Raw genomic sequence first — 23,286 nt, 5'->3', positions numbered from 1 at the left:
CCCGATTTGTTGACGGCGTTGAAGCTCCTGAGTGGATTTCCAGAGATGACTGTGTGATACGTTGCAATCGAGAGGGCTGGAGAGCAACTGTGCTTGGCTCCAAATTCGATTAGGAAAAGGCTGATTGGGCACATTACAACATGGAGGAATAGTAATCCAGATGCCTTTGTCTTCTATGTGCATCTTGTTTGGAATCTTAATGAGTAACCTACTTCATCATGATATGCTACGCCCCGTTCTCATTATATTGTTACAAAACAACAAATGGATTATGTATGAAATTCCACCTATTGTATTGTAGTCAGGCGGTAGAGATAGATGGGAATTTTCGTCCCTGTGCTGCATCTTGTTGTTGTTAATGACAAAGGTGAAATGGATAAAATTGTCTTGCACTTTGCTAGCCTAAGATCACTGGCAGCTTTGGAAAATGAAATGGGTTGAATACAAAGTTCAACTTATTCTTGAAATCTTTAATGGATTATTTTACTGATTCATCAATTTATATTTTCATTTTATTGTTGGGAGGGGTTTAGGGAGGACGCTGGTGGTTTTGACTGGTGTCCAACACAAAAGGGAGAACTTCCAAGCTTAAATTTTCACGCCACATCCCTACTTATCATATTAAGATGTTTTTTTTATATGCATGTTTTAGGTCAAAGCAAAAACCCTATGACCCTACTAAAACATTTAACTTTTTATTGTTGGATGGTGTCGACATGTTCCCTGGAAAATGGATAAATGGATGGATGTCAAGGCAAGAACCCTACTGAAGTAGCCTGACTCAAATGTAAATGCAAAATTCCCTTACTAACTTTCTTTTGTAATTTGGGGACTTTCGTTGCCTTTCTAAGGTTATGGTTGTTATTTTAAGCAAACTGGTGCAAGAACACGATTCCTTTACGCTAACATTTGATCCGAGATAGCGATAAGTGTAGCTCAATATCCAAGCAGAATCTCTTCCTCATGAGCTCCGTTTTGAAGACTTCTTTTCAATCTCATTTGATTATTGTTTAATGGCAGAGAGAACTTATTTTAAACAATGCATGAGTCGTGTTCACCTCGACAATATTGTTGATATTAGCACATGCATCCCACCACATTTCTTCAATTCATCCATCCATCCACTTATCCTGACGAGGGTCGCGGGGAGTGCTGGCGCCTATCCCAGCTGTCAACGGGCAGGAGGCGGGACACACCCTGAACTGGTTGCCAGGGAATCGCAGGGCACATTGAGACAAAAAGCCGCACTCACGATCACACCTCGGGGCAATTTACTGTAGAGTGTCCAATTAATGTTGCATGTTGTTGGGATGTGGGAGGAAACCGGAGTGACCGGAGAAAACCCACGCAGGCACGGGAAGAACGTGCAAACTCCACACCGGGATTTAACCCGGTACTGCAGAACTGTGAGGCCAATGTTTTCCAGCTGATCCACCGTGCCGCCTCTTCAGTTCATCATTTTATAAATTAATCTGATGAAATATGCCTTGGATTGTTGCTAAATAAGTCAGGGCAAGAACTATCGATTTTGATTGCAGTAGTAGTCCTGTGAGGTTTTTTTTTTTTTTTTTTTAGCTTGTATCTTAAATAATATAAATTATTTTATTCACTTAAATAAAATGTTGAGCAAACTTCACAGTTAAGAATTTTGAAAGGGTGTTTGCAAAGAAAAATGCATTTGTTCATACGGGGTTCTAAAATTAACGTGCACACATGCACCTACTCATCCCCCCTCGCGGGAGACCACACATGACTTCCCACATTTGTCTGCGTTTTGTTTTTTTTCTCATCTACTACTACTACGACTAAAATGTCCCTACGGCTTTTTTTTTTTTTTTTTTACTTTCAAGTTATGCAGCCTACGCTCTTCTTACTCCCTCCCGTCTTTGTTCACAAATGCACACCGCTTCTCTGTGACATGCACCTTCCTTGAAGGAGCCGTTCAGTTCTTTTTCGGCGTGCCTTAAGGTTGTTTCTTCTTCACGTCAGATGTTCAGTCGATGTTTAAAATTTGAAGCCACTTATGAAAGTGCTAAACGTATCACTCAGCTTGTACGAGCGGCACGTCTCGCAAGTTACGCATCAATGTTTTCCGTTGCGCCCCATTTAAATTTCAAAGCAGTTTTGCGCAATTAGGCCCCGAGATGTGGCGTCTGAAGCGTGGAGGTAAATATTGCTTTTGGACTCCGACGGACGTCGTACGGCTCGATGAAATCTGGAAATGAGAGGGGCATTAAAATCTAAGCGTGACTGTTCTGAGGTTGGGAGATAAGATTAGTGGCTCGCGGTGCTTAGATTCACGCCGGCTTTTTTTTTTTTTTTTATCGCCGAGCGTTACGTGGTGCTGATGGGGATGAACTGTTGCTGCTTCCATCAGATCCCTTTTTCAGATCACCGTCATGTATGTAGCTGACTGAGGTTAATTATATTTCAGCTGTTTTCACTGTCCTTTTCGACACATTCTCCATATTTCAGAATAGCCTTACCTAAACTTTTCAAGCCACACACCTCCTTAACACACCGTCCTCAACAAGATGACGAGTTTTTTTATTACACCCCCAAAGATGCCGCACTTATTTCCCCAACCCAAACAAATTTCAATTACTGAATCAAGGTCCAATATTTTTACAACTATTCATGTATTACTACATAACAGTAGGGTTTATTTAGTTAACTAGGTTTGTACTTAATAAAAATGCAATGTGTGTCGCTAATCAAATAATACTTGACTCGCAATGTTGAAAATTGCCACAAGAAGTTTATAACTGTTTAATACTGATTTATAACATGTTAATAACTAACTTGTTCAATTTTGAGCCATTTATGAACCCTTATTGTAAAATGGAGTTGCTGCTGGCGTTGGGTTATTCTAGCCATCCATCCATCCATTTTCTTTGCTCCTTATCCTCACGAGGGTCACGGGGAATGCTGGAGCCTATCCCAGCTGTCAACGGGCAGGAGGCGGGGTACACCCTGAACTGCTTGCCTGCCAATCGCAGGGCAACAAACCATTCCAAATGTTCTGTAGATAGATAAAACACATGGAAAGAAGCAAATTAGAGGGTCGCTTCCAAATTTCTGCGCTTGGTGCGAGCTTGATGGCCAGAGAAAAACACGCAAGCATACGCACACACATATACACACACACACACACACACACACACACACACAATATTAGCGTTCATCTATCATTCTGTAAAATCACATCCAAACATACGAAAAGGTGTCAGCGGAATCCGTGCTCGTGCCTTAATACACGACACCCATTGATCTGCCTGGGTGATTAATGTGCACGCCGTTGTCGCCGCGTTGAGCCTGTTCTCATGAGAATGGAGTCGATGACAGCAAAAAAAAAAAACTAATAAGTAGGAAAACATTTGGATTTTCTGGGTTAACATCATAACCCGCAACTGCTTTGAAATGAAAAAACACAGCAACCAAACACAGTCACAAAAAAATCCATTTAAAAGAAACTGTGTATAGCCTAATACTACATTATTAATTTGTAACATAGCCTTTCCTAATTTTTTTTTACCCCCTTCAGAGCCTGACAGGTTTGGGTTACCCCACCCGGCGCATCCCACCCCCAAAAAATCCAAATCCACTCTCTCGCTTGAAAGTATTATGTTGATTTTTATGTCATGCTGTGGCCCACAGTTTACGCCGAAACACTCACGCATACAGAAATTAATACTGTCATGTTACCCCATAAGAGCCCGCCTCTTAAAGGCACATGCATGGACAAACAACTTACAATACCTGTAGTATTTTCTCTACATTTTATACTTATTTTTTAATTGAAATACATTTACGTGTTTAAAAATGTGTTTTTAAGTAAATAAGGTTGAATGTGTTTGAATTGTTTCAAAAATATTAATAGTGTGTTTTACATGGTCTCGCTCATTGCAGATTTTTCCCCGTTTTGGTCTGGAATGTATCTCCTGCGATAAACAAAAGTTTTCTGTCTTAACAGTCCAACTTTTTACTTTTCATCTCGCATACCCCTTTGGAGGGCGCTCACGAACTCCCACATGCCACACACGACACGAATGCCAAAGGCCAAACAAAAACTTGTCCATCTTTTGGATTGAGCGTTGCCAAAAGCTGCTCAAATTCTAAGAAAACTCAAAGTCCAGAGTTAATCCTTAGATGTCTCCCGAACTATGGCTTCTTGAGCTGCCCTCGGGTTTCCTGTGGCAAAAAAAAAAAAAAAAAAACCTTGTGATTTTAATGCTAATCACTGTCACCCCGTGGCCTATCGGAACTTCACCGTGTTCCCGGTGGTCTTGAATTACTAAAACGAAGCTTCGAGGCTCCCCGAGGCTCGACTGACATTGAAAGACCTCTGTCAATGGCTCACAGGGATGTTAAAAGCGCCGCGGTCTTACCCCAACCTTCTCTTTTGCTTTATCTGTGCAGGCTGTGGAGACCAACCTGGCGTCGAAGGACAGTCACTGGGTCTATGCCAACGAGGTGAGTCCACAAACAAACATGTTCATTCAATGCACTTTTATTCCATTTTTTATGACTATTATTTCTTCGCTGTTTGTGCAACAAACCTTTACTTGATACAGCATAATGGCCATATTTTTTTAAATGAGATGTCAACATGTTCTGAACAGACATCAAGCTAAATGCTCCTCTAAAGCTGACATTATAGCAGAACAGTCAAGTGCCCTTTTAGTGAAAAAAGCCCCCCCACCTTTTTTTTTTTTTTACTACCTCTGTATGTTTCCAATGATTCCAATTATTCTAAAAAGCAAATGCAGGGAAGGGAATCAAAAGGCTTGCTTCCAGTTGACCTGCCAGAAAATTAGCATTTCAGTTCCCAGTAGGAAGCTCGCTGTCTTGAAAAACATACAAATTGGCGTGCATTTTTCATGCTGAAACGTCACTTCCAAGATTGCGGAAAGATTTCATTGGAATCAGCGCGTAAAGCTGAATTGAGCCGCCCAGATTATTCATGGGAAGAACATTTTGGGATATTGCGCCATTGAGTTTGATTCGCAACTTTGTCCTAGTTTTTGATATTTGGCTTAATGTGAATTCGGTCACGTGGTAGGAATCAAGTGTAAGAAGTTAAATAATACAAAGTGCCCGTGGGTAGATTCGAACTGTGAGGGAGACTTGCTAGCCACTACCGACCGTGCCTGCTGCCCAGCTAGCATAATTTTAAAGGGGAATTCCACTGGTTTGCATTAACAATGTATCCAATAGTCCAATGGAATATGTACTCTATTTTGACAATGTGATGTTAAATCCTCTACAATTACAAATTTTCACGAATCACATGACCTACGCGCGCGGATGTGACGTGTACCATGCCGCAACAAAGGCTCGATTACACAGGACACCATTTATGCCCAGCACTGATTTCTTGGATTTATCCTCATCTGATGAAGAAATAGCAGTATCAGTTGATTGGGAAGACGAAGGAATGCTTCCATACACAGCCATAAGCGGCTTGGCCGCTCGGTTGATCGGGAAGACGGAGCTATGGGAGTATTCCTCCGTCTTCCAGATCAACCGAGCGGCTCCGCTGTGTATGGACAGCCGCTCACAGCTGTGTATGGAAGTATTCCTCCGGTCGCTCACGGCTGTCCATATACAGCCACTCACCGCTCATGGCTGTGTAGGGAGGCCTTCCTCCATCTTCCCGATCAACCGAGCGGCCGAGCCGCTCACGGCTGTGCCGCTCACGACTGTGTATGGGAGCATTCCTCCGTCTTCCCGATCAACCGATACTGCTATTTCTTCAACAGATGAGGATAAATCAGAGAAATCACCGCTGGGCATAAATGGTGTCCCACGTAATCGAGCCTTTGTTGCAGCACGGTACACGTCACATCCACACACGTAGGGTCATGTGACTCGCAAAAATAAAAAAATAAAAAATCTTCTCAAACCACTATTAAAATAGGGAGGATTTCACCTCACATTGTCAAAAGAGAGTGCATATTACATGACCTATTGGATACATTGTTAATGCAAACCAGTGGACTTCCCCTTTAAGAAGAATAATGCTGGCCATTGGCATTTTGCCAAATAAAAATTCCCAAAGAGATAAACTGTACATCATTTCACATTGATGATGTCATTGTCCACACTTTTCGACAGCAAACTGTTGAATTGGTTATTTGTAATATTAACAATCCATAAATGTATCATGGGTCAATGATGTTATAGTGGTACACACAGCTGACTTTGTTGCAGGCAGCGTAGGATCGACTCGCGCTCAATCGACGTGTGCCCTTTGACTAAGTGTCGACCAGTTCAGGGTGTAGTCTGCGTCTTGTCCAGTATTAGCTTGGGTGGGCTCCGGCATTCCCGGGACCCTTGTTGAGGATAAGCGGCTTGGAGAATGAATGGATGGATTCCAAGTTACCGAGTTTTACTGTCATTCTTTTGGAATGTGTAATTTGACGGCACTTTGCAAAGCAAAGTGGCAGTCGTGTTGCAGTTAAATGTAATTTACTTCAGGTGATAAATCATTAACCAAGGGGGTTGAATATTGATTACTCAAGGTTAATCAGGCATTTGGTATTGCAGAGCTTGCAGTCCAAATTGCCTCGCCTAACATGCATTTATTTATTTGTTATTTATTTCTTTATTTATTTTAAATAACTACCTCTGACTTTGCATCAGTTCATCCAGGCATGTCGGTAAAATATTGCTCCACATGGGCTAAAGAGGCCTTGAGCTCTCTGAAAAGCCTTTCTGTCTGCCTCTTTTAATTCATATTATTGGTTTTGTATGCCTCACAAAGCAGCACGGGAAAGGCTTTTGCAGTCTGAGCCTATTTGATAAGTGACAGGCGATAATTTTTAATTTGAAGCCGTCTTCATATTCGAGCTGGTGCATTCCTTTCAATCTTTTATTACAGTCTCAGAGAAATTATGTATGAGCTGATGCTGCGTTCGCTTCCTTTACAGCTATGTTGTCATATCAACAGTGTGTCTTTTGCCAGGTATTACATATTTTGTTATGTTCTCTTCCAAAGGGTGATTTCTCTCACCTCTCCAACCTAATTCCCAGGACTATAAAAAAAAGTTATAGTTCTCTTTCCTTCTTGTAGATTCTCGTTTCCTTTTTATTATCCAAAGTAAACTGCCCATGAAGCTGATGCTCACCTTGAATTGAGGGCAATGCATCGTTGTTTTCCTTCAAAGCTCCTCGTTTGTGTAGGAAGTTATTTTTAATTACAATAATAACCCATTATAATAAGAGGTTAACTTAAATGTTTGTTTTTATTTCTTCAAGAACCACACTGCACACTGGATCCCACTGTGGATTTATCAACTGCAAAAAAAAAAAGAACATTTGCTCCTCACTATTGGGTGGGAGGAGATATGATAGGGAGCTAATTTATATTTATTAGCTCCAAATTTGTTTTTCCAGAAGTTCCTGAGCACTGCTGTTCGAGGAGAGTTTAAGGACATGAGTACCTCAGAATAATGAATATGTAATTGCACACTGAATTACATTTCATTTTTGGTAAACACGGACAAATTGTGTCTTGTACATGTGAATGAACAAACTAGTGTATTCACATTGCCAAAATTATAAATTCAATACTATAGCTGCATGAAGCAGCTCAATATCAGGACTGAAACAATACCGCTGTAAAAATCTACAAGATCAATACAAGTGGAGTGAAAACTGAGAATACTGCCAATTATTATTTTTATCACTTAAACACTCAAAAACGTGTACAGTACCATTTAAACATTGAAACATCGTGGTCTTTTATTGGTACAGATACTTCGTGTGACACGAAACAGTATGTGTACATTGTGTGTACAGCTGTGGTGAAACGTTTAGCGAATAACACAAATATTAATTTTCACAAAATCTAGTGGCTCAATTTTGGTGATGGTAATTTGAATGTATAGTACACGAACGGACAGACAGACAGATCATTACTGTATTTTCCAGACTATAAGGTGCACCGCATTATAAGGCGCATAGAATAGACGCTCCAATACAGGCTGGGGTTACGTTATGCATCCATTAGATGGAGCTACACTAAAGGCTCAATATTGATCCATGTATAAGGAGCACCGGATTATAAGGCGCACAATCGGCTTTTGAGGAAATGAAAGGCTTTTAGGTGCGCCTTATAGTGCGGATTATACGGTAATTCCATTCTGTGTCTGAGAGTGGACACTGTGTGGAAGTGAACGGACATTTCTGTGTACGTATTGGATGAAAATGGAAAAATGTTTCCACATTACAAATGAGCGTGGATTTCAAAGGAAGAATTTGAAATGGACAAACAGATGATCTCACACTGTGTGAGTATTTGACAACAGACAAACGTATGAAAGTATATTTGTCATGCACAGTATGTGACGGACACCCACGCCTGACTTTGTGCATAAAGACTGAAAACAAACAAAAGGTTGTTATAAGCTTAAACTTCTCTCAATGTTCATGAAAAAGAGGAATGGGGGTCGGGGGGGGGGACCCAACTGTATCCATCAAATGTATTTTTGAAAGCCTCAAGAGAAAAAAACAAATCATAGCCTTCTACTTATGCCACTGGACCTTAGTTCAGTCTTGTTTTATCGCTTGATCCTGAAGGGATATAAATAATTGTACACATTTCCAGCGACTGCGTGCCCCCCTGGTCATAACTACATCATGACATTCATTTCAAACGCATGATCTCTAGACCCACAAGTGACTAAGCACCAATCCCCAACACCTCATTATCCCCATAGGGAGGCCTCTCACATTTCATTCAACTCCAGCTCCACTGGAAGATATTTTAATCCGGCACCGGCCATGAGCAATGAATGTTAAAATTTTGCTCCAAAGAGAAGCATGACAACTCACAAATTAGATGTATGGTGGGAATGGAAGGCCATGAGGAGGATGTGTGAGGAAGATTGCAGGTCGAAGCCTTTTGTGTGTTATGGACTTTCAGATGAATGGATGGGCGAATCAACGTTCTTGCATTCTACTATAAATCCACATTAATTTAGCTAGATATACAGTGGATTGATATCGTATGCTGCACATAATAGTGGACTACAAACAGCCCATGCGTGTCTGCCTTTCATGGGCTTTTGTGTTCACAGTCAATAAAAGTTTCTTTGAGGCTCGAGAGTGTGAGCCAACTCAACACAAAGTCACTTAAGAAAAGAAGAGAGGCTTCTAAATTGGATATTAAGAGTTGCGACAGGACTCGAGTCAAGCGTATCGGCAGGGTGGATGAGAGGCGGACGACCCTCCCGCTGACCCGGCCCGGCCGAAAGCAGCTTGCGGCCCGCCGACGCACGCTTGTTTTGGTGTTGGAAATTCAGATGCATTGCACATCCAGGATGGAGTTGAAGCGTGTGTTGTTTTTCTTCTCTAAAAAAAAAAAAAAAAGGGGGTACAGTGACACTCGACGACGCGTGATGGATGAGGTAGCTGTGCCCGCTGTGATGGACAGAGTTGAGGAGGAGAGTCGAGACGTGATTGATGTCCTCGGGTGACGCGCCGTCGCGTAATTGAATGATTCAGATCACTACAAAGGCCAGCTAAAGGTGTGCACTCACTGAATACAATGTTCGATAGACCAGCATGACATCCTGGATAAGGGAGTGTGGTAGTATGTTCTCCCTGGACTGGTCACCAGTCAAACAGGAGGCCCATAGAAACAAACAGCCAAAGTATGAATTTTCATCCAGACCTACATATTTATCCAGTCTACACCTTAGATTGGTCACCAATCATAGAGCACATGAAGACAAAAATTTACACTAAAACACACATTTTCATTCACATCAATATCCCGTATTTCATCTTTTCTTCTGGTATCCCAGCAACCTCCCACACACACGCAGACAAAAAAAATGCACATTAGCCTCATTGAAGATTAAATTGTCTATAAGTGCACTATAATATCGATTCACGTATGGGTGGATTCGATTTCAGGCATTTGAGTCAATACTGAATCATGTTTTGTCTGGTCCTTTTCAGGGAGAAAAATAAAAACAAGCTTGGGCTCTCATTTCTAAGAACTTGTTTCACATTGCCGAGAATAACTGTGCGCATAATGAGAACAATGATGAGAAATTGTGAAGAAGGTAGTGTTGCTGTGGTGAGCAGGAGGGTAGGGAGCCTCTGATTGGTGGGCTTGATTGGAGATAGTGAAAATTTTCAGTCGAAGGAACACTTTATGGCTTAAGAGTAATTGGATGTCGGGTTGTGGTTGGAAGCGGAGATTAGCTACAGTTTAAGGAGTGTGGACAAAATGTGCTCCTAACTCAGCAGACATTAGCATAAGTCACTTTCTACAAACTCGGTTCAGACACAAATTAAAAATTTCTGCACTTGGCTGGTAAACAGTTCAAGTTGTACCCCACCTCTCACCCAAGGTCAGGTGGGATAGACTCGAAGCATGACCATCCAATAAAATTAAATAATGCCACATTGGAGTCGACACATTTCTGCCGCCATTTCAGTTTTAAACTGTCCAAAAAAAACAACCACACATGCATTGGGCCTTTACTCGCCCAAATGACTTCATGAAGAAGTGATTGGGTTTGCAAGTGCGACGCCAAATTTTCCATATCACGGGCAAAACAACAATTGAAACGTCTGAAACTTATTACAAAGTGTTTTCTCAGGTTTGGGGATGGCTGAAATAGCTTTGACAGTCACAATTTAAGAGCTCCATGACAAAGCTATTTTTTTTCCCCAGTCTGGCGAGTGAACACATTCGTATAACAATAGTCGTTGCAATACTATAGGATTCTTGTGTCATTATAGATGAGCTTTCATATAGAATGCCTTCCATTACTAAAGCCCTGTATCAGGAAGTACGATCATAACAAAAAAAAAAAAGAATAGAAATCCAAAAAAGACTGAAATGTATTCTGAAATGTTAGTGGTTAGATATTTTGTGCCCCTTTTCTAGTGCTTGGGGGTATTGGGGGACTATTGGGTTCCATTTATTAATGATACGAAAATGTCAAAATAGCCGATCAACATTGAAATTTAAATCCACCATGTGATCTGGCACCACCGGGGTTGGATGGAGTTAGACACGCCGCAGTTTGCAGATGACGGAGAATTGTTGTTTCCAGCAGCAATGGAAATATGGCAAGAACACAAACACAGTGTACCATTTTTTTCCCCCTTAATTCCATTGGCACGTAACATTCTGTCGCGCCGGTGTCGAGTCACAGGATTTCCATAGCTGACGCAGTTTTCACCCTCCTGCCTACGCACCAGATGCGCCACTTGGAGATTTATAGACACAAAGTCAACCGGATAAAATCACACTTGTACTTTACCAATCGGAGAAAGTGTGGCTCGTTCCTCCGCACCTCGGGTCAGGCTCACGCCAGCATTTACATGGGGAGCCCTGAGGTAGAGCAATGAGGTCTTTAATGGGCCGATTCATTTTTACAGGTGCATTCGACTGGAAGCCAGGGCGTGAATTAAATAAACAAATAATTGAGTTATTCACACATCATTCCATCTTGTTGTGTTCGGATGGGAGGGATCTCATTCCAATTAGGCGGACTCAGAGACACTCCAGTGTTAAGTGCAAAGGCAGTTACAATGCAATTCTCCCTGGACCGTGCGACGTGTTTCCACTCTGCCGTGAAATGATGGCAAATTTGTCTCTTTTCCACTTCTGATCTCATCGTTATCAAATACTTCATATGCTTACTATTCCTCTAAATGTATTTCAATGTTCAAAGGGCGCTTGTTGCTCCAAGCAGCTTGCGTAAACCACCTTGATGTCCAATTAATTAAAACGCCGCCGCGATTACCAGTAAAAAAAATGTTTTATTTATTCCTCGATGAAAGATTAATAGCTAGAACTGAGTGGCATGCAGAGGATCATTTAACCTTTCTGTCAGATGAGCTACATTTGATTAATGCCCGGGCTCGTCTGGCTGTCATTGGTGTAAAGTTGGACCATGTTTAACTTTTTATTTTATTTTTTTTCCTAAATTTGATGCAATAGCCTTTTTAGTGGCTTGATCCTTGTGGTGGATGTGAATAAAGAAAACTGTTGTAAGAAGTGTTAGTGTCCAAATAGTGTTGTTGTTTTTTTTTTTTTTTTTAGCATTTTAAGTAGGGCATGTGCAGACTTATAACTGAGCAAAATGTGAAGTCAGCTCCCCCCTTTCGATTTAAGTCAAAAGAAAGGCCTGATTGTAATCTGTCGGTGAAACATTTTACTGAGCTACGGTGTTATTGTACAGTGTGGGGTTGTGATTTTTACACCCTGATGTGCTCAGGAAAAGTGGCAGAGCCGACAATCGTAAAGTTTAAACTGTTCAACATTTGCCATCACAAATCCTTATGTGCGTGGTCAGTACCAAGTTTGAATGATACCCAATAAGAAAGCCACCTGGAAGCTTGCGGCTTTACCAGATAGTAACTCGCATCATCTTTTCCGGAGTTTCTGAGTCTTTCACAAATCATAGACTCAACTCAGTGGAAACTACAAGGCACCCATAATGTAATTACCGGATTAGAAAACAGTTTGCCTGGCATCTTGTATTTATTTTTCTACTTTCACGGTTTCTTTGTATTTCCTATCAGTCTGCATGCCCTTTGATATCAACCTTCCTCACACAGGTCAGTGTTAGTACTACAGTCGTCGGTAGAGATTCTGTGTGCGGTGTGCTGTGTTGGTCATCTTGAGTACACCACGCACTTGAAGAGCGGCAAGAACACACGTGTCAGTTTTTTCCTGATATGTGTGGGGTCTGTCACGTTGCGAGAATTCATTAAATTGGGCATGTGTGTTCTCCACTTTAGTCAGCACATTGAGCTTCATTTCGCCTGTCTGGTGCACAAGAAATTCATTGTGCGAATTGGGCCCATTTCAAGCCAGATTTTGACTAACACACTAAAGATGATCTAAATGAAGACTTCTTTCCAGTTTGGGTGTAGCGTGTGTAGAGGGTATCAGCGAGAGGTGATGCGAGATGATGTTTTCAGTGTGTCGAAATGCGAGGAGCCAGCAGTGTTGCCAGAGTGAAAAAGATGAGCCGGCCAAGGTGTTTGAGGGGAGAGAAAAGACAAGGTCTGTGGCCTCACGCGCTGTATACTAAGTATGAATGTATGAGCACTGAACACTGCTGAAGGGAACAAAGGTAGCCACACATGAGATGTATGAATAGATGGGATACAACAGTATGAACATTTACTATCACCATTATCGTGACCAAAATTGCGACAACTTACGGTTGTCAGTATAATCAGAAAAAAAATGACCTCTATCCTTGCAGCATTTTTTTATGTTAAATATAAAACGATAAAAGCCATCCTCATCACTTGTTGCACATGAGAAATTATTAACAGCATTGCCCAAAATGAATTTTTAAGCACTGCAATATCCCAAGATAACACAAAACAAACTGTGATGTCGATTTCTTATCTAATTGGTCACAAAAATGTCAACAGCAAGGATTAGAGTATGAACTAGCCAGTAGTACGTCCCTAGTACAGACCCAAACAACATTCTAGTGTCATTCCCACTCAAAACAAAACAAGTTAATTAAATGACACAAGTATAAATCATGAGATGAAAGGCAAAATCAAAATGAAATTTGGTTAGTAACCTTTCATTTTCTTAGGCATGCTTCTGCCTGTTGCTAATAAAAACTGCTTCAGAGAGTACAAAGAGTAGCCAGCGACAGAGCCCTTTACTCTCAGAGACTATAAAAAATATTGTAACAATGATAACGACAGTATAAAATGGTAATATTGCACTAAATGTTTGAAACTATATAAAAGTTCATGAGTAAACTGTTTAATCCCAAGGATAGATAAACAAACACCTAAAGGCTCCGTCACACCATGACGTTCTGGTCAACGTTCTCTGAACATTTCAATCGTTCTATTTTTCAGCGTTCTCAAATGAGGATGACACATCTGGCGTGTGATTAACGTGTTTCTAACGTATGACTAACGTGTGTCTAACGCACGAGAAGCGTGTAACAGCGACCAAATAAGATACCCCTAAAAACCATTAGCGTGTGCTAACGTGTCACTGGCGCGCAACCAGCGATTTGTCAACGTTAGACGAGCGTGTTGAGCGTGTGAATAACGACTGAATAGCGTTTTGCTGGCGTGTAATTTTTACAGTGGAACGGGAACGAAAACGTTGGAAATTTCATACTAATTTCAGTTGTTCTCGTGAGTTTGAACAGTCAGCATCATGCCGCCTAGATGAAAAAAAGGGGGGGTGCGGACTTCAGCAACTCGCGCTGCAAATAAGAATGCAAAGCAATCGGTTTATATATACCCATATGCATGGACGTTCGGGAAACGCTCGAATGACGTTCAATGGACGCCAAAGGACGTTTGTTTGACTTTAGTTACACGCTGTGTGCGCTAAGGGATTGTTCAGTGGTCGTTGACTGGTCGCCAGTGAGTCGTTCACTGCAAAGCAAACGATTAAGTAACAACCAAGTAACGCTAGAGTAACGACTGACTAACGATAGCCAAAGGCGTGCAACGCTCGGCGAATGTTAGTAAAACATTCCACGAACGTTCTTGAACGTTCTGCAGCGTTTAAAATTAAACGTTGACGAACGCTGGTCTCAGTGAGAACTTTTGTGCATGTTCAAAACTTTTTTTCCGAACCGGCGTTTTCCGCTGATTCCAGCGATCATTGACGTTCCCTTGCGTTCAAACAACGCTCTTCTGGCGCTATCCCGGCCACCATGGGCGACGACCAACGTTTCCTCAAATGCGATAGAACGCTGACCAGAACATCATGGTTTGACAGGGCCATAAGTGACGTAGGCTAGCTATTAGTGTTATTTCCGCTGCTATTTGGTGACACAACTACAAATCGTTTGATAAAAGGCAAAATCAAATTGTAATTTACTCACGAACTCCTCCTCTCATCTTGTTAGCTTCCAATGCTATTGCTAATAAAAAAAAACTTCATAATACAAAGAGGAACCAATGTCAGCTAAACATGGTATTGACGGTGATTATAATACTTAATTAGAATAATGTTTATCACTGCTGTTTCACATGAGAGAGTACATGCATTTATACTTCAAGTAAAAGTCAGGGTTTAAAAGTCAGGGTTTAAATTATTCTACCACGGAGTAGATGGGAAGAGAAATGGAGTAGGGGTTATTTTAAAGGAAGAGCTGGCTAAGAATGTCTTGGAGGTGAAAAGAGTATCAGATCGAGTGATGAGACTAAAATTTGAAATTGAGGGTGTTATGTATAATGTGGTTAGCGGCTATGCACCACAGGTAGGATGTGACCTAGAGTTGAAAGAGAAATTCTGGAAGGAACTAGATGAAGTAGTTCTGAGCATCCCAGACAGCGAGAGTGTTGTGATTGGTGCAGATTGTAATGGACATATTGGTAAAGGAAACAGGGGCGATGAAGAAGTGATGGGTAAGTACGGCATCCAGGAAAGGAACTTTGAAGGGCAGATGGTGGTGGACTTTGCAAAAAGGATGGAGATGGCTGTAGTGAACACTTATTTCCAGAAGAGGGAGGAACATATAGTGACCTACAAGAGCGGAGGTAGAACCACGCAGGTAGATTATATTTTGTGCAGACGATGTAATCTGAAGGAGGTTACTGACTGTAAAGTAGTGGTAGGGGAGAGTGTAGCTCGACAGCATAGGATGGTAGTATGTAGGATGATTCTGGTGGTGGGTAGGAAGATTAAGAAGACAAGGTAGAGCAGAGAACCATGTGGTGGAAGCTGAAAAGGAAGAATGTTGTGCAGCCTTCCGGAAAGAGGTGAGACAGGCTCTCGATGGACAACCGAAGCTCCCGGAAGACTGGACGACGACAGCTAAGGTGATCAGAGAGACAGGCAGGAGAGTACTGGTGTGTCATCTGGTAGGAAAGGGGAGAAGGAGACTTGGTGGTGTAACCCCAAAATACAGGGATTCATACAAGGAAAGAGATTAGCGAAGAAGAAGTGGGATACTGAGAGGACTGAGGAGAGGCGAAAGGAGTACATCGAGATGCGACGTAGGGCAAAGGTAGAGGTGGCAAAGGCTAAACAAGAGGCATATGAAGACATGTACACCAGGTTGGACACGAAAGAAGGAGAAAAGGATCTCTACAGGTTGGCCAAACAGAGGGATAGAGATGGGAAGGATGTGCAGCAGGTCAGGGTGATTAAGGATAGAGATGGAAATGTGTTGACTGGTGCTGGTAGAGTGCTAAATAGATGGAAAGAATACTTTGAGAAGTTGATGAATGAAGAAAATGAGAGAGAAGGAAGAGTTGAAGAGGCAAGAGTGAAGGACCAGGAAGTGGAAATGATTACTAAGGGGGAAGTCAGAAAGGCACTACAAAGGATGAAAAATGGGAAGCAGTTGGTCCTGATGACATACCGGTAGAGGTATGGAAGCAATTTGGAGAGATGGCTGTGGAGTTTTTGACCAACTTATTCAACAGAATACTAGCGGGCGAAAAGATGCCTGAAGAATGGAGGAAAAGTGTTCTAGTTCCCATTTTTAAAAACAAAGGGGATGTTCAGAGCTGTGGGAACTATAGAGGAATAAAGTTGATGAGCCACACAATGAAGTTATGGGAAAGAGTAGTGGAGGCTAGACTCAGGACTGAAGTAAGTATCTGCGAGCAACAGTATGGTTTCATGCCTAGAAAGAGTACCACAGATGCATTATTTGCCTTGAGGATGCTCGTGGAAAAGTACAGAGAAGGTCAGAAGGAGCTACATTGTGTCTTTGTGGATCTAGAGAAAGCCTATGACAGAGTACCAAGAGAGGAACTGTGGTACTGCATGTGTAAGTCTGGTGTGGCAGAGAAGTATGTTAAAATAGTACAGGACATGTATGATGGCAGCAGAACAATGGTGAGGTGTGCCTTAGGTGTGACAGAGGAATTTAAGGTGGAGGTGGGACTGCATAAGGGATCAGCTCTGAGCCCTTTCCTGTTTGCAGTGGTAATGGATAGGCTGACAGATGAGGTTAGACTGGAATCCCCTTGGACCATGATGTTCGCAGATGATATTGTCATATGCAGTGAAAGCAGGGAGCATGCAGAGGAACAATTGGAAAGATGGAGACATGCACTGGAAAGGAGAGGAATGAAGATTAGCCGAAGTAAAACAGAATATATGTGCGTGAATGAGAAAAGTAGAGGGGGAAGAGTGAGGCTACAGGGAGAAGAGATAGCGAGGGTGGACGACTTCAAATACTTGGGGTCAACAATACAGAGCAATGGAGAGTGTGGTCAGGAAGTGAAGAAACGGGTCCAAGCAGGTTGGAACAGCTGGCGAAAGGTGTCTGGTGTGTTATGTGACAGAAGAGTGTCTGCTAGGATGAAGGGCAAAGTTTACAAAACAGTGGTGAGGCTGGCCATGATGTACGGATTAGAGACAGTGGCACTGAAGAAACGACAGGAATCTGAACTGGAGGTGGCAGAAATGAAGATGTTGAGGTTCTCGCTCGGAGTGACCAGGTTGGATAGGATTAGAAATGAGCTCATTCGAGGGACAGCCAAAGCTGGATGTTTTGGAGACAAGATTCGAGAGAGCAGACTTCGATGGTTTGGACATGTTCAGAGGCGAGAGAGTGAGTATATTGGTAGAAGGATGCTGAGGATGGAGCTGCCAGGCAAAAGAGCGAGAGGAAGACCAAAGAGAAGTTTTATGGATGTGGTGAGGGAAGACATGAGGGCAGTTGGGGTTAGAGAGGAAGATGCAGGAGATAGGCTAAAATGGCAAAAGATGACACGCTGTGGCGACCCCTAACGGGACAAGCCGAAAGGAAAAGAAGAAGAAGACAAATTATTTGCACTTCACTCAGGCAAAATCTAAATGTAATTTAGTCATTATGGGTTGCTGTAGTGTTAGCCCGATGACAGATGTTCTATATGATATATTGTTTTTTAATCAGTTGTTTGATAAAATCTCTGTTGCCGTGTACAAACACAGGCAGAAAGCTTACAGGATGTAACCATGGTGGTAAAATTGCTTTAACAAGACTCAGTGGAAAAACGCACCTGTAGGTATTGTGAAGTAATGTCCCAAATGTAGCGCACGCTTTCTTGCCGTTTCCTCGGGCGCCGTGCCACAGCTCCCACGCCTTTGCCGGGTTCAGCGCCCGGCGCAAAGGTCGCCTGTGATGGTGACAGACCGTTTGGAGCAGGGCGCCGCTACCGGTTATTAGCTTGGACGTGCGGGTTGTGGCTCCGTGAACCGCGTGGCATAACTCGTCTGATTAATGTGTCGTGACAACTCATGAATATGCATGAGTTCCACCTGACTGCTCATCTCAAGGATTTGAAAAGAAAAGAACAAACGGGAAATATTGTCTTGTGCGTGAAAGAAATAGTTCCAGTCTCCTCAAAATTGCTACCCAAGGGGGAAGCGTTTTATAATCCTTCTGTATTAAATGGCAAAAACTGCAACATAACACTCAACATATAGAATACATACAAAAGTGACTTTATAATTGCTTATTTACAAATATTTTGGTGTCTGGGGTATACCTATCGCCATCATCTGTATATTTAAAAAAAAAAACATGCAGACAAGTCAATATTTTATTTAATTCTGAAAATGTCCCTGTCATGCTTAGCTAAAATATTCACGCAATTTTGGGGGGGGGTCGTCGTGCCACTTCTTTTCTGGTGCGCATGCCTCTGACAACATTAAAACGTGCTGCTGCGCTTTCATGTTGTATTTGAAGATGCTCACGTACCCCTAAAATCAAAGAAAACATCACGAAGGGCTGAAGGTGCTGTGCGGCGAACCAAGCAAATAATAATGAAGCGTAATGGAGGACAGACAAAAGGCTCTGATAACTGCATCCAGCAGGGGTGGATGTAAGAGTCAAAGATCACAATGCCTCATTAGGAAAGTAGACCTGAAGCGTGTATTCCCGCCACGTTCGCAAAGGGATCGCATCGGGGCCCCGCTTCTTAAATTGCGACCCTCCGGTAACCCCACAGCATTATTGTCCGATTTTACACGAACACGCTGCCTCTCCAGAGACTCCCGTTCAGCGCTGACCACTAGTCCACCGATCACGGGCGGGCAACACAGCCACTTATGAACAATGATTTTTCCCAACTCCTCTGACCCTCCAAACGTGCGGCCGCCCATCACTCACCTCAAGGGAAAATGGCTGAGGGTCACTTGCAATATAAGCAAGGAAGATGAACACTTCATCGATTTGTTGGCGGAATTGGAAAATCGGTCTATAGTGTATTGATAAGTGAGACTAAGCAAGTTAAACCTGCTTTTCAAGTTACCTTTCAGTAGTTGTTTTGGATAGCGGATTAGGGTGGATTGGTTTATTTGTGCGTTTTTTTTTTTTTTTTTTTTGCTTGCGTGTTTGTTTTTTATGTTGGTTGGTTGATTGGCTCATTTTATTTTACTTGGTTGGTTGTTTAATTTGTTTCTTTAGTTCATCTGCATGTTTGTTCACTTGTCTTTTAGTTGGTTGGTTGGTTGGTTTAGTAATTTGGATAGTTTGTTGGCCAGTGGGTTAGTTAGTTCTTTAGTTAGTTAGTGTTTTCACGAACTTATGCAGAGTCGTGGCGCTTTGGGCAAGAAGGGAGCTGATCCAGGTATAAGTGGATAATCGGCAAATGTTGATTTTTGCCGTTGCAGTCTGCGTGGATTGGGCCGTTGACCCACGAGACTCAGCTGGAGGAGATGCTTTATTTTGTTTTTATTTATATTATATACAACACTTACACTTTGACGAGCGCGACTGCGCTCGCGCGCCTCCGTGCTTGCAAATCTGCACAGTCGAGCACAAACAATCACGCGTGTAAAATTTGCTATGGGTAGAAAAATAGATATTGAAAGACGTTGCTTATTTTGTGTAGTCTTGACATTAATTTGCGTGTTTATTTCATAAACGTTGTTAACTAAACAAGCCTGCTCCAAAACAACCAGTATTCACCCGGAAACAGGAAATACAAGTTAACCGTAATGAGTATGTACGGAAGTTAGGCCGAAAACGCGTGTTCAGAGCTGCTTCACGTACTGGGAGCGCATTTACGTCGAAAGTCATCAACATCATGACCCATGGAAATTCAGTTACACCAGGGGTGCTCATTGGGTCGATCGCGAGGCAGTGTGACGACGTGCCCCCACCCCCCCCCCCATAAAAAAAGACGTTCGACTATCATCTACCTCGTCGCTTGATTCAGGTGCGGCCAGTACGTCGAGCGCATGCACATAAAGGCGCGTTGAGCAAGCTAGCCTCCTATTTACGGCAGTCCCGCAATGCATGCTCCCCCCCACAACAATACTTCACGATTGCCGACAGGAATGTTTGTTCCAATGTATCGCTAGCTTGTTGCCATGAACGCCGATTATGTTGAACTAAACTTTCAGCATCTTCAAAACATTGCGGAGATAGACCGTTCGTGTTTATTCCTTGACAGGACAGTGCATTTCAATTTTCTTCAGATAAAGTTTGTCAGATCAAGAATTTTTATTAATGAAAAATTTCAAATACAGTTTCATATCATGTTCTACTAATATCAGTTGAAATTTGGAAATTATCATTTCTGAGTTTGAAATTTTAGTTTTCTATTTTAGTTATGTATTTTTTTTAAATTTCATTTTTAATTTACAGTTATGTTATATGATACCAGTAAATTATTTTAAGGTCTTGAGATTCCATCCCTAATCACACCCGCAACTTAATCTGCGAGCATGACAGACCACACCCGTACATTTTTCAAATGTGAGTGACTAATACAATTTTACATTCCATGCACTGGTGTATATGATTCATGTGTTTGTATGTATTTATATATGTGATATTGTATTTATATTGTTTATATTTTTTTTATAAATACAGTAATAGAGGGCCATTGTTCTTCGTGCCTCAGGAAAGAAAAAGAAGTGTCAGACTAACCTCCTTCCCTCCCTCAAACAGGAAGTCAGTGATTCTGACATCATGGAGTTGGTTCATAGCTCCCTGGGCCGTATGACCCTCATCCGTCAAGTGTTCCCTTTGTGGAGGGATACCAACGTCCGCTGCATGAGGAACAATCACCGCATCTCCTCCCTCCTGTGTGACCCCCAGGAAGGCTATCTGCAGTCTCTGGAGGTAACGCTGCCACATTCAAGGACCATGTCAGCGCTTGTTCCTTCCGTTGCTTTCACACTCATTGATCATTGGGGGAGTGTGGGGGACGATACAGACATCAATCATGACGCGTTTGGCTTGTAGACTTTGTATTAAAACCAAAGCAAATGGTCTGTAATGTGACATTTTACCAAATAACACTGGAGATTGCCATTAACAGATAATAAGTCGCCAATTAGTGATTAATTGCATCATCGAAACAAAACATTAAGCACCCTAAGCCCCTACAAAGACAGCGTGGACTGGATTTTTACTCACAGAGGCAAAATTACATGGCCAAGCCGCAGAAGTGTGGGGACGTATATTGGACATAAATTACCAAATATGAATACTCGCCTGCCCCTGCAAGAACGTCACAGAGCAGCATATACATAACTAACATTAAAAATATTTTAAAGCACATCAGCATCCAAACACTGTGTGGGGGGGGGTATAAATATAAACTGTAATAATGATCTGATAATCATCGATTCATTTGCTCCCACATTTATTGTATGAGTAGTAACAAGGGGAAACACACTAAAGCGTTACATATAATGTACATTAGTGGAAGAGCATTTCATTTTTCTACTTTCAACAAAACGTCTGCGGTGTAGAATCTGTAGATGAAAAAAGATAAATTATCTCTAGTAAATGGTTTTTTTTTCCTGAAAATGAAATGGAGTGATATTGGATCATTTTCCACTGAAGACCTGACAATCTGCCACGAGCTGAAGTGCCGCAGCCCAGTGGTTAGGAATCACGACTGTTAAAAAAAAAAAAAAAAAAAAAGAAAAAAAAGTTTGTTTCTGTCCGAGAAAAGAGAAAACCACAAAAGTTGCACGCAGAGTGCTGGTGATTCGTGTTTTTTCAGCAGCATCATCCTTCTCGTGTTCCTTATTCCTTTGCAAGTATTTGTAGGACAAGTTTGTTCTTTGGGAACAAGCAGCATGTTTCATCTGCCGTCTTCAACGGCGACAAGAGGGGCCACTTGTTATCGGGCGCTGGTTGCTGAGCCGGAACAGCGCCAACGTTGTGGCATATTGTTTTGTTCTACTTTTTCCACACCTTCCCCTGCACACGTGCCGCGAACACACACGAGGACGGCGCAACAGTACACAAGTGGCTCCGTGATATTAGCTGACTATGTATGCAAGTGAATATAGATTAAAGACCCTTGATAAGATAATCATGAGGCACATGAATGCCTATGAATATCAATGACTGGAGCTCAACGTGACAGGGGAATAAGCGGCAGAGTAGAGTCAAACATTGTTATAAAAGATTACCTTTATCCGCAGTGCAGCAGGTAGTTTCTGACTTTTTTTTATACACTTCTTAGACGCATTTGCATTCCTCTTAAAGAACACTTAAATGAATTTTGTTTAACAATTTAAAACAGTTCCTATGTGTCTTAATAGCACAAATTACTGTAAAATTGGGATGTCTTGTTGAGATTAGCCCGTATATTGCTCGGCTATTCATCTGATTCGTGTCAGAGCTCAGTTTGGGTGCTTGTTGAGCCCTGCATCTTAAAAAAAAAAAAAAGTAAGGGCAAACTCCTTAGCAAACCTGATCCACCATTAAACACTATTTGGATTGCACTTCATCACCAAGGTGCTCCGAATAACGCATGTACTAGTCTGAAGATGCAACTTGAGAGATCTTGACGGCAGTCGTGTAATCAGAAGCTGCCTCCCAACTTGGTGGCTTCCACTTTCCCTCACTTTACTGTGGCCTTTCCAACTTGGTGGTTCTAATTGAATTGAACCACCCTACATTCAGGAAAGAAGTAAGAGGATAATGAAATCAATGAAATGAATATTAGGTTTGCCTAATAAAATAATCGGTGTAATAAAAGCATAAAAGCTCTCTAATGCGATAAGGCTTCCTCCGTTGGGTCTTCTTACAACCTCCCAATTAGAGAGCCACCAGACTTACTTTGAAACTTTTCTCCGACGGTAACGCGAGACTCTTCAGTCAACCATCTGGTCGCACATCCTCCAAATCAATTTATTTATTCATTAATCAATTTCAAGTCTGACTAGACCACTAAAGCTGTATCGGTTCATACCAGCAATCGGGCCAAATGTACGCATTTCTCTTATCATAAACAATTACCTGCTGGTGTTATGACTGGAAACGCTGATAAAGTTATCATCTCATTTTATTGTAAAGAAGAAGAAAACAACAAAAAAAAGAAGAAAAAAGAAAAACA

The 23,286-nt window shown here is 41.8% G+C and overlaps 1 protein-coding gene across 3 annotated transcripts in view; it reads left to right on the top strand.

The window, feature by feature from the left end:
• Nucleotides 1–23,286, top strand: part of grid1a (glutamate receptor, ionotropic, delta 1a) — a 295,107-nt gene that overhangs the window by 223,034 nt on the left and 48,787 nt on the right. For all 3 annotated transcript variants that reach the window (XM_061837779.1, XM_061837781.1, XM_061837780.1), the window contains exons 5-6: nucleotides 4,420–4,473; nucleotides 20,877–21,050. In XM_061837779.1, the coding sequence (XP_061693763.1) occupies nucleotides 4,420–4,473; nucleotides 20,877–21,050 (228 nt within the window). The remainder of the gene's footprint in view (nucleotides 1–4,419; nucleotides 4,474–20,876; nucleotides 21,051–23,286) is intronic.

Source organism: Syngnathoides biaculeatus, chromosome 12 (assembly GCF_019802595.1).
Source record: "Syngnathoides biaculeatus isolate LvHL_M chromosome 12, ASM1980259v1, whole genome shotgun sequence".
Classification (NCBI taxonomy): Eukaryota; Metazoa; Chordata; class Actinopteri; order Syngnathiformes; family Syngnathidae; genus Syngnathoides; species Syngnathoides biaculeatus.
The sequence above is the reverse complement of the archived record's forward strand: the minus strand, read 5'-3'. Positions and strand labels throughout refer to the sequence as shown.